Genomic DNA, 12,605 nt, shown 5'->3' on the forward strand with positions numbered 1-12,605 from the left:
AAAACTGAAGTTTAGGAAGACTGAGACACTGTTTTGAGTAAATATAGCTAGAGAATCTCAAATTCAGTCCTAGACTATTCACCTGTCTCCCATGTCCCTGGGTTTCCCATTAAACTAGCCTCTTTATTATGCACTTATAAATTTATTTTAATGCTATTTTTTTCAGATTGAAAAGGAAATGTATGTTTATTTAAGAAAAATAGGTAACTCTAGAAAAAACACAAAATATAATTCATGCAGAAATCTTGTGAGATGTTTTCTAACTATGTATTTTCATGTATCGTGCATCTATCCAATGTATATTGGCAGTATAACTTTTTTTCTTTTTGTTCAAAACTGGCAGCCTAGTGCAAACACTATTTTATAATCTGCCCTTTCCTCCCTAAGTATAACACTGAGTTTTTTTCTTGTGTTGTTAAATATTCTACCACACATGACTAATGAAAGTATAGTATTCTTTAGTATGAAAATGCCATATCTATTTAACCAACTATTGTGCTTATTCAATAATTTAAGTATATAGAAAAATAATATCATGATAATATCTTCAAAGATAATATTTTGGCACTGTTTCTTTGAGGCAAAAACTGTTAGAAACTCAGTCGTGGGTGGGAGGTCAAAGTTCAGAGACAATTTGCCTTCCATAAAGATTAGAGCAAGGCCCATTCCTCTCAGGTACATGAGAACATCATCCATCCTATCCCCTATCCCTATCCGAGGCTTCTTTCACACTGAAAATATTTTCTGTATAAGAACAGAGTGCACACAGGAGACTAGAAATGTAGCTCAACAGTAAAGAGCTTGCCTAGCATGTGTGAGACCCTGAGCTCAAAACTCAGTACCAAAAAAAATAATAATAATAAATGCCTAGAGCTCATAATATTAGCCTTTTATTATTTTACCAGATGCAGTAGTCCTTTTGCACCCCAAATTTCGGAGTCACTTTTGAATATATAGAATAAAAGATAACTACCTTTTACGAAGCATTACATAACAGTTTGACTTATTTCCTACCTAAAATTCTGATGTTACCTTTCACAGTGAATCACACACACCGAAAAGTGTGTGAGGATTTCACCCAACTCCTCATTAAGCCCGTAGTATACTCCACTACAGTGTTTCCCCTTGTGGAAAATTTCTCCCCTGAACCGTACCTTCTTTGCGAGAGGCAAGCCCACATTTAGTCTGAGGAGCATGACTTGAGCTTTCCACTTATGTAATTTCATTCCTTGTTACTATCATAAGCTTCTTCTAGCTCCCGAAATCCACTTCCAATTTAGAAGGCGAAAAAGCATCCCCAAGAATGTAAATATAAACACACTCTTCCTCCAGTTCCTAAAGCTAGAAGATGATGATTCATGCCGGAGGATGGAAATTCTACCAAGTGAGCCTGAGCCCTCTTGGACGCCCCCCCAACTGTTTAGGATGGTCAGTCACAAGAGTGGCATGCATTTTACCTTGGAGCAAACATTTTATCTTGTTCTGTCACTTTAAGGCTTAAAGAATCAGTGGAATTTTACTTAGCCATAAAGAAGAACAACATTATGTCATGTGCAGGAAAGTGGGTGGGACTAGTGAATATTAAGGTGAGATCAGCCAGTCAGATAGTCATGGTTTTGCTCCTATGTGGAAGTTAGAGAGAAAATAGGGGGGAAAGGGACTTTGGATGAATGAGAAGAGAGACCAGGAGAATAGTGGAAGGGTATTTAGAGAGAGAGGTGGGGAGGAGGAAAAGGAGAATGGAGGAAGGAAACAGTTCAAATAATGCTCTGTGCAGGTGTCACTACCAATCACTAACACAGATGAGGGGAAGGGTGGGGTTCAGAGGGAAACAGGCCTGCTGTGAACCTCACCAGGATGTAGGTTTTATTGTCACACATGTGATAGATCTTTCTTAGGACATCGCAACAGGGGACACCCAATGTCAGCTTGTATCATTCGTGGTGTTAAATGTGGTGATCTGATTAGGTGTCTTCTGCCAGGACACTGTACCATGCAACAATAAAATGTTGCATGTCCCCTGTACCATGCAACAATAAAAGTATTTTAAAAATAATCAGTGAGAAGGAGATAAAAACAAAGAAGGAGACAAGGGGCAGAAAGAATCCTCTGGTGATGGGCTGGAATGAGAACCATGGGTATGAACGTGTGATTTTAAATAAGTACGTATTCCCTAGCTCTGTTGCCCCAAGGGACTTTTAAACAGTAACACTCCAGTAGCATAAAAGCACTCCTAGTGCCCAGCCCTTGCTGTCTAAATAGGGTTCTTCTCTGAAAGGAACCAGGGCTCCCAGAAGAAATGCAAGATTCCAGAAACAGGATGAAAAAGTAGAGAAAGCAAGAGAGTCATATTTAGGAAGAAATAGGAGTGAAATATCAAGAAGTATCTAAGAGCTGGCTCAAAGGGACTCCCTTGCCCACACTGGAGACAGTTTAAGCATTTCGATGAAGAATGTAGGGAACAGATACTCATTTTAAAAAGTCCATGACTTCATGTGGAAAGCTCCACTTTATAGAAGAATGCCAATTAATAAGTGTAGAAGACATGGTAGACGTAGAAAATCACCGTGGTGATAACTGATTTTGGCAAGAAAGGATACTAAAAACACCAGGCAATGAAATGCTGGGGTACAGGAGACCTGCCGAGTCTCACCAGTTAATTAGCAATTATAACGAGAACAGGGTAACTTTACACAGGAGAAATCTGGCAGAGGACACTGTAATCAGATCACCAAATTTAACATCACTAATGAGATAAGCTGACATTGGGTGTCCCATCTTGTGATGTCCTAAGAAAGATGTATTACATGTGTGGTTTCTTTGACACAGATTTTGACACTGGTATAACCTTGTTTCAAACATGAAGATACAGTCAGGCAGTTCAAACCAAGAGGTATTTTATAAAGAAGTTCATCTGGAATATCCCAAAATAAAAATTAGGAAATAAAAGATAAAAGGTCAGGGTGACTCTTTCCTGTAGAGATAAAGGAAGATTAAAAAGATGATCAAATGTACCATGTGACCTTTGACTGGTGACCTTTGACTGGTGACCTTTGACCACGTGACCTGCTTTGTGTCTTCATTCTTTGGAGACAGATGTGGATGTGCTCATGCTTTTAGAGGAAAAGTTTCATGAAATTCAAACTCAGAAAACAAACACAGAGACAGTGAATGTGAAAAATGCTAAGATATGGGGAATCTGGGAGGAGTACATAAATAGTCATTGTACTATTCTTGCAAATTCTTTGTAGAGTTGAAGTCTTTAATGTTGTTTTCTTTACATTTTTATCTATTTCTTGTGGTCTGGGAATGAAACCCAGGCTTTCATATATGCTAGGCAAGTACTCTACCTCTGAGGTATACCCTCAGCCCAGAGGGATTATTATTATTATTATTATTATTATTATTATTATTAATTTCTTTGTTTTGAGATGCAGGGCTGACCCTGGGGTCTCACACATGCTAGGCAAGTGCTCTACCTTTGAGATATGCTTTCAGCCTTAAACTTTTTTTTAATCAGAGGGAAAATATTCAGCAAAAATGAAGTAGCTGGGCATGATGGCGCACGCTTGTAACCCTAGCATTTGGGAGGCTGAGACAGGAGGATCACGGTTTGCAACCAGCCTCAACTACTTAGTAGGGTGCTTTGCAACTCAGTGAGACCCTGTTTCAAAATAAAGAATTAAAAATAATAGGGCTGAGGTCTAGTATGGAGGTTGAATACTCCTGGGTTCCATCCCCAATACCAAAAAAAAAAAAGATGTAAAAGACATGTAGGCACTTAAAAATTTATTTGCATGCTTATCTATGAGTAGTATTTTGATAATGTGCTTCAATTTTCTATTTGTTTTGTGGTACTGGGAATTAGACCTAGGGGAGCTTTACCTCTGAGCTAACCCCAACCCTATTTTATTTTGAAACAGGTCCTTTCTAAGTTGTGAGGCTGGTGTCAACACTGCGATCCTCCTGTCTCAGCTTCCCATGTACTGAGGTTACAGGTCTGTACCGCCATGACTGGCTCATTAAAACATCAAGTGCTATTTTCTAAACATTACATTAAGTGACAACTACTTACATTCCACAATGAAGTCAAAAGAAATATAAGAGGGGCAAAGAATGCCAACACTATGGGGATAATGAACTAAAACCTTATTTAATATTTTTGAAGAATAATTTTAAATAATTCCATCTCTATTTTTATGTAGTTTTTTTTAACCCTTCTACTTTATTTTTATTATTTTTTTAAACAGGAAAAAGACCACAGAAAACTTATTGTCTAAGGCATGGGGATTAGTTTGTTTTCTGTGGTGCTGGGGTAGAACCCAGGCCTCGCACATGCTAGGCAAGCGCTTTCCCACTGAGCTGCATCCCAGCCGCCTGTAGTTTTGGACTTATTTTTTTTTATGACATAATATTTGGCTACCTGCTCACAGTTCCTTGGACATTTTAAAGGTCTAATATCAAATGTGGCCGTAAACAAGCCTGGACATTCTGTAACATCCTTATCCTTCTTCCTCAAAGTATCTTGTCTCCAGGAAGATTAAAAACTAGAGGTTATTTTTAAATTAGCTAATTTTTCCACTAATTATAAAATCTTATATTACATGGTATTTATACCAGAAGAAAAATGTGGGGATCTTACCTTTCTTCTGCGTTCTTCTTCTTCTACCTTTTCTTTGGCCCCAGATGACCTGGTAAGTATGTGATATAATTTATGTCCCGCTGGATCCCCGCCTTGGTCACCCAGAACACTGTGGCGTGAGCCACCAACTCCTCAGTAGCGCTTTTTCTTCTTTTAACAAGCTTGCTTCCTATGAATCATATTATCTAATTTCTGTTTTTTCTTCGTGACATTTTTAAAGTATAATTTATAGATCCTAAGATTCATGCATCTTAAGTATGCAGCGATGCTTAAGGAACGTCATGAGCCGTATAATCCTGACCACAGCACATCACTCAGTAAGATTCTGTTTACAGTTAATCCCTGATTCTATTCCCAGCCCCGGGCAAATCACCAGTCTACTTTCTATGTCTATAGACTCGCCCTTTGGGGACATTTCTGACTTAAAAAAACAAAACCTCACAAGCATGTTTTTTGTTCAGCCATGTTGTAACACGTATCAACCCTTGATTCCTTCCCAGTTGTTGAGCAGTGTTCTATTTATGTGGCAAGACTACAATATGTTTTCCGCTTCACCAAACTACCTGGTGGACATCTGGATGGTTTTCAACTTTTGGCAGTTGTGGATAATGTTTCCATGAACATTCACTTGCAAGCAGTTGCCTGTTCAAATGTTTTCATTTCTCTTGGGGGAAATGCCCAAGTAAAGATTTGTCAGGACATAGAGGAAATAGCTTTAAGAAACTGCCGAGCCGGGCGTGGTGGTGCACACTTGTAATCCCAGTACTTGGGAGGCTGAGAAAGGATGACTGCAGATTCCAGGACAGTCTCAGCAAATCGTGAAGCTCTCATTAAACTATCGAGTCCCTGTTTCAAAATAAAAATAAAATAGGGCTGGAGTGTAGCTCAGAGAGAGAATATTCATGGGTTCAACCCCCAGTACCACAAAACAAAACAAAACCAAAAAAAAAAAAAAAATCAAAAAACAAAACAAAACAAAACAACCTGCCAAGCCTGGTACTTGTAATCTCAGTACTTGGGAGGCTGAGTCAGGAACATCACAGATTCAAAGCCAGCTTCAGGAATTGTAACTTAGGCCTCTGCAACTTAGTGAGACCCTGCTTAAAAAAAAAAAAAAAAAAGTAGCGGGGCGTGGTGGCACACACTGTAATCCCAGCATTCAGGAGGCTGAGACAGGAGGATCATGGTTCACAGACATTCTCAGCTACTTAGTGAGGTCCTTTACAACTCAGTAAGACCCTGTTTCAAAATAAAAAATAAGGCCGGGCATGGTGGTGCATGCTTGTAATTCCCGCGCTTGGGAGGTGAAGACAGGAGGAACGCTGTTTCGAAGGCAGCCTCGCTGGCTTAAGAGACCCTGTTTCCAAAGAAAAATATAAAATAGGTCTGGGAGTGTAGCCCGACGGTAGAAGGGTTTCCAGGAACCCCAGTACCACCAAAAAAAAAAAAAAAAAAAAAAAAAAAAAAAAAAAAATTAAAATAAAATAAAAAGTAAAATATAGGGCTGGGGATATAGCTCAGAGGTAGAATGCCCCTGAGTTCCATCCCCAGTAACACCAAAAAAAAAAAAAAAAAAAAAAAGTGTGGGTAGCTCAGAGGTAGAAGCTCCAGGGTTCAATCCCTAGTCACACACACACACACACACACACACACACACACACACACGCAGCCAAACTGTTTTTTAAAACCAAACTACCTGGCGGACATTTGGATGGTTTCCAACTTTTGGCCATTGTGAATGCTTCTATGAACATTCATTTGCAAGAAGTTGCGTGTTCAAATGTTTATTATACCATTTTACATTCCCATCAACCTGTCTGATAAGTGCTTCAGTTTCTCCACATCCCCATCAACATTTGCCTTTCTCTGTTTTTAAATTATTATTATAGCTCTTCTAGTGAGTGTGAAGTGCTATTTCATTGTGATTTTAGTTTGCATCTATCTCCCTGATGACTGGTTTTGAGCACTTATTCCATGGTCTTATTAACCATGTCTTTATCTTCTTGGGCGAGATGTTTATTCAAATCTTTTGTCCATTTAAAAAACCGAAGTCACACATGGTAGCGCCCACACTTGTAATCTCCATACTTGGAAGGCTGAGACAGGAGGATCACGGGTTCAAGGATAGCCTCAGCAAGTAATAAGACTCTTATCAACCTGCTGAGACCCTGTTTTGAAATAAAAAATAAAATTAGGGTGTGGGCGTAGCTCAGAGGTAGACAGCCCCAAACAAAACCTGGATGCTTACCTTGTCTGTTCTGGATAGCAGTGTTTTGTCCAATATGTGATTTTAAAGTCATTTCTCCAAGTCAGTACTTGGTCTTATCATATTGTTGGGTTTTTTTTTTGTGTGTGTGTGTGGTAGTGGGGGTAGAACCAGGGTATTTTTACCTCTGGGATATACTCCCAGACCTACTTTGTATTTCCTTTGAAAATAGGGTCTCACTAAGTTTCTGAGAGCCTCACTAAGTATCCGAGGCTGGCTTCGAACCTGTGCGAACCTCCTGTCTCAGCCTCCCAAGCGTAGGGATTACAAGCGTGCGCCACCACACCCAGACACCCAGCTTATTATTTTTTTTAATGTTGTCTTTTTTTTTTTTTTTGCGAGTCTGGGGATGGAACCCAGGAAGCATTTGACCTCCGAGCTACACCCCCTGCCCTATTTTTTATTCTTTATTTTTGAAACCGGGTTTAGCTGAGTTGCAGGGGGCCTCACTAAGTAGCTGAGGCTGTCCGCGAACCGCGATCCTCCAGGTCTCAGCCTCCCGAATGCTGGGATTACAAGCGTGCGCCACCAGGCCCAGCTTATTATTTTTTTTTAATGGTGTCTTTTAAGGAACAAACATTTTTGAATTTTGGTGATGTGTAATCTGTCTGTTTTTTGCTGTTATGTTTCCCTCTCACTGTGCTTCCTGAAGCGAATTCAGTGGTAATGTGGACTGTAATGGGGATGCAGTAACCTTCCGTTTGTGTCCTGGTGTTTGTGACAATCGCTACTCTTCTGAGTGTAGGTGCTGAGCAGCCTCCTTGTTCTGGAAACATTCAGAAAGCTGTGCATAACAGAAACTACGAGCATTATCCAACCTGGTCTGAATGCCAAGCAGCAGCCAAGCTATCGACAAGGCCTTGCTCAGACGGCTTCTTTGACCAAGCACAGCTTCTTAATCAGAACATAGAGATGTCCCTGGAAAAAACCATGCATTCCTTTTTCTTGGTTCTGTGTAATTCTATTGTTCTTATGTTAGTATTCTTTTTTCTTTGTTAGTATTTTTAAGAGACGTAGTTATCGGGCGTGGTGGTGCACACTTGTAATCCCAGCATTCAGGAGGCTGAGACAGAAGGATCGTGGTTCATGAATGGTAGCAAATGTACAAATAAGAGGTGACAGCCGGGGGTGGTAGTGCAGGCCCGTAATCCCAGTACTGGGAAGGCTGAGACAGGAGGACTGCAGGTTTGTGGCCAGCCTCAGCAACTTAGGGAGACCCTGAGCAACTTAGAAAGACCCTGCTTTAAAATAAAATAGTGCTAGAGTTGTAGCTCATAGCAAGAATGCCCCTGGGTTTAATCTCCAGTATAGAAGTAGACGATAGATAGATGGTGACAGACAGATGGATAGGTAGATAGATGAATAGATGAAAACCATGGAGAATTTCATACTAAGTCCAGTTTCTAGGCACTCACGGTTTCATGTCACTTAAATAAATCTAGAAATTCATTGCTATTAGGACCCGGCAGAAGCCGCTTTCATGCTGATTTTTTTTTCTCTTGGTCTGTGTCAGAAAACCAGGAGAGAATCATAGTGTTGCCTGAAAGGAGAGTTAATAAAATTTTCCCCCTGTTCTTTGTATCTACCTAAACACTGGTGCTTTGAACCTTCTCCCTAGAGTGATAAGCAGTCAGGGCCATTGCAAATACCCTCGAGGATGGAGAAAATCTAAACAAACTTATTGAATACTTTCAGAAGAGTCCTCATTGCTGCCTGAGCCCTTCACAGTTGTCACGGTGAGCACAGAGCGAGGAGGGTTCCCACACCCAGGAGCCCGAAAGGGGTATCCGATCGCCAAGGACAAAGCCAGCTTTGCAATCCCAAGAGGATTGCCACAGAGATAGAGGGAAGGGTGAAGGTGATATTTCATCCATGTTCCCAGCTTGTCCTCTCCCTACCTGACCTCTGAAATGGAGCCATTAGCCTCAAAGAGCCTGGTGTCTAAAATTAATATTCTTCCCCATCTGACTAAGAAGGCACCAGCTGGCAACATGAGATCAAGGGCTGTATTAGTTTAAACAGGGGCTCAGAGAGGCGTTTGGGAGAGAGCTACTTCCTCACGCAGTAGACACTCGTCTTTCCAGAAGGCTCCTACTGACCGAGAGGAAGGACTTGTAGCAGAGACTTCCAGTGTCAGTCTGAATTCTAAAACGCTTCCCTTTATCTGCCAGAACGTACACTCTACACCTGGAGTGCTTCAGATTCTACCATGTCCTCCTGCAAGCGGTAATTATTTTTGTTTATTGTTACAACCTCTCGGATCTCCTCTTTCTCTGTCGCTTTAAGTAATGAGGTATAGTAAACTTCGGGCGAAACTTAACGTTTAATATTTCTTTGCGAAACGGTCACATCTGGGACCTAAACATTGGCTTTAAGATATTATTTTTCGTGGCTTCCTATTACAGTCTTAGTGCTATTTACAATTAAGCAATATATTTTTGTCGGAGTTAGTCTTAGAACAGATATGCGTGTTTTATTTTAATACTTTTAGAGAAGTCATCAAGAATGCTAAAAAGGGTCTCTAACATATCTGTAGAGATTTGGTTGTTGTAATTTGCATTTTGATTTGTTTGGATGTAAAGTCTTAGAATTTTGTAGAGCATTGGATTTATGAGTTACTATATGGATTTACTACCTGAGTGAATTTACTACCTATGTGAAAATGAAAGACAGTGCTTCATGGGGAGAATTACAAATAATGTTTATGTTGTGAAAGAGCTAAAAAGAACAATTTTCAGATAATTTCCAGCAGGGGGCCTCCAGAGTTAGCCATGGGAAGCCACCACAAATTCAAATCTCTTTATATCTCTTGCTTTCTTCCTAAAAAAATTATGTGATGTGTAGATGTATACAATTATGTGTCTAGAATCAAAATGGTACTATGCAGTATGCACATTACTTGATTTGTATGGAGAATATTTCAAGCCAGGCACTGTCCTGCCAGCCTGTAATCCCAGAAATAGGGAGGCTGAGACAGAAGGACTGCAGGTTCAAGACCAGCCTTAGCAACCTAGTGTGATTCTTAGCAACCCAGTAAGACCTTGTTTCACAATTAAAAAAATAAATTAGCCAGGCGTGGTGGCTCACGCTTGTAATCCCAGCATTTGGGAGGCTGAGACGGGAGGATTGTGGTTCACGGCCAGCCTCAGCTACTTAGTGAGGTTCTTTGCAACTCAGTGAGACTGTTTTAAAATAAAGAATGAAAAGTAGGGCTGGGGGTGTAGCTCAGAGGTAGAATGCCCCTGGGTTCCATTCCTAGTACACACACACACACACACACACACACACACACACACACACACACAGAGTAAAAGAGCTGGGGATGTATCTCAGAGGAAGAATGCCTCTGGCTTCAATCCCCAGTATCACAAAAGAAAGGAAGGAAGGGAAGGAGGGAGAAAGAAAGAAAGAGAACAAGAAAAAATATTTCAAAGAAAGCATAAGAATTCTAAACTCCTCAGTATATAGCTATTGATGAAGATATAAAGAGAGGTTTCTGGGTACTTTCTTCACATCAAAGAAATAAACCTCTTCTTAAAAATAAAAACGGTCTGGCTTGCTGGCGCAGGTTTGTAATCCCAGCATTCTGGGAAGTGGAGAACAGAGGATCTCAGTTCACGGACAGCCTTAGCTACTTAGCAAGGTCCTTTGCAACTCAGTGAGACTCTGTTTTAAAAATAAAATGATTAAAATATAGGGCTGGGGGTGTAGCTCAGAGATACAGTGTCTTTGGGTTCCATCCCCAGTACTGCCAAATAAATAAATAAATAAATAAATAAATAAATAAATAAGATGTAGACAGAGGGAATGGGGATGCAGCTCAGTGCTAAAGCATTTGCCTAGCCGGTGTGCAGCCCTGGGTTGGTTCTTAAAACAAACAAAGAAACAAAAAAGATGTAGTCAGAGAAGAGTTCTGGAAAAGGACCCATTTGATGGAGACCTCTCCCAAAAGGAAGGCAAAGTTCTCAGAGGAGGCAATGACAGGCCCCATACTTCTTAAGTCCTTTCCTGTAGGGAGGTATAGAACGAAACCTTCAATCTCATCCAAACCCAAAGATCATTTATATTCTATATTTACACTGGTCACTTGACATCATAGGGAAGATCTAAATTTACTGTTTGCTCTCTGAAGCTTTGATTTTAATTTATGGAATAAACTGATAATAGATAACGGGAGAGAGAACACACAATTCACTATCTGCCTAAGGCATGGGAATATGGGGTTGAGTGAGCGGCAAGAGAGATGGCCCTTGTATGGTTTAAAGGAGCAGGGGATTGGGTTTCTAGGGTGGAGGGAGGTGGCCTTGTCTGTGGAAAACTGGGGGAAGAATGGGCAGAGCTAACCAGGTTGTCTTGTGATGCAGGTGAGGTAACATCCACCAGTCATCATCTCTGGCCCGGGTACCACCACCTCCATCTTTTCATCCTGAAGACAGGGCTTTCTTAGGCAGAAATGGAGAGATAGTGTATAGAATTTACTCAGTCTGTGTTATTTGCTAATGTAGATAGGTGTAAATTTCTTTTTATACAAGGACAACTTTTCACAGCCCGTGTCTACAGAAGTCTGCAGTTTTTCTGAATAGCCAGCTCAAAGAAACATATTTGGGGTGTGATATCTTACTCTGCCACAATGAACACAGTATTTTATGCAATGAGAAATATATAGTCAGCCTGTGGAACTTGAGATTGCTTCTTACCATTTTCTTTTGTAAGGAAAAGTGAAAAAGCTGGGCATGGTGTGCCTGCCTGTAATCTCAGTACTTGAGAGGCTGAGACGGTCGGATTGCAAGTTCAGGACCAGCCTCAGCAACTTAATGAAACCCTGTTTCAAAAAATAATAAATAAAATAGGTTGAGGATGTAGTTTAAAGGTAGAATGTCCCTGCGTTCAATCCCCAGTAACACACACACACACACACACACACACACACACACACACGAAATAAAAGAAAATGTAAAAAATGCTTTTCTTTAAAATTTCCAGTAAGCTGGGCATGGTGATGTATACCTGTAATCCTAGTACTTGGGAGGCTGAGACAGAAAGATAACAGGTTCAAGGACAGCCTCAGCAATGTAGTGAGATTCTCAGAAACTTAGCAAGACCCTATTTCAAAGCAACACATTAAAGGTCTATAGCTTAGAGGTAGAATGCCCCTGAGTTTAATCCCCAGTAACACACACACACACACACACACACACACACACACACACACGTTCTAGTAACAGAAACTGAGTGTAAATATTAGCATTTTTTCTCCTTATTTTGTATTCTGTCTCCAGTTTAAATAGAAGTGTCTTCCAAATTCTCACCAATTATTCCCCTAAGAAGTTGATATGTGAATAAGTGAAGTGACCTGAACTTTCTTGGTTTCCATTTTTTACAGCCAAGAGAAGGAAACCCTGAAAAGCCATGACTGTGTCTTGATCTACAAACCAGATCTACAGGATCTACAGGACAACAGAAACCACAGGCCAGACAGCGGCCTGATAGGACTTACCACGCAGATGTTCGAGACTAAGAGGCTCGAGGCCATCGGCACGTGCTACAGCAGCCGGCGGCTGGAGAAGGTGGCTTTCTTTCAATGCATGGAAGAGGTTGCAGGAGTGCAGTATTTTCTGGAAGAAAATTCTAGTGAGCAGGATTCAAGATCTGGAAAGAACCAGGTGATTGTGTGCCGATTAAATCACTGGAATGTGA

At 40.6% G+C, this 12,605-nt stretch overlaps 1 protein-coding gene across 1 annotated transcript in view; it reads left to right on the forward strand.

The window, feature by feature from the left end:
* MYLK4 (myosin light chain kinase family member 4) overlaps positions 1-12,605 on the forward strand; it is a gene marked incomplete at both ends in the record, with an annotated part of 113,185 nt that overhangs the window by 12,018 nt on the left and 88,562 nt on the right. The window contains one exon of the mRNA XM_080710026.1: positions 12,292-12,571. Within this exon, the coding sequence (XP_080566152.1) occupies positions 12,292-12,571 (280 nt within the window). The remainder of the gene's footprint in view (positions 1-12,291; positions 12,572-12,605) is intronic.

The sequence above is a fragment of the Muscardinus avellanarius genome, assembly GCF_963383645.1.
Source record: "Muscardinus avellanarius genome assembly, chromosome: 14".
NCBI lineage: Eukaryota > Metazoa > Chordata > Mammalia > Rodentia > Gliridae > Muscardinus > Muscardinus avellanarius.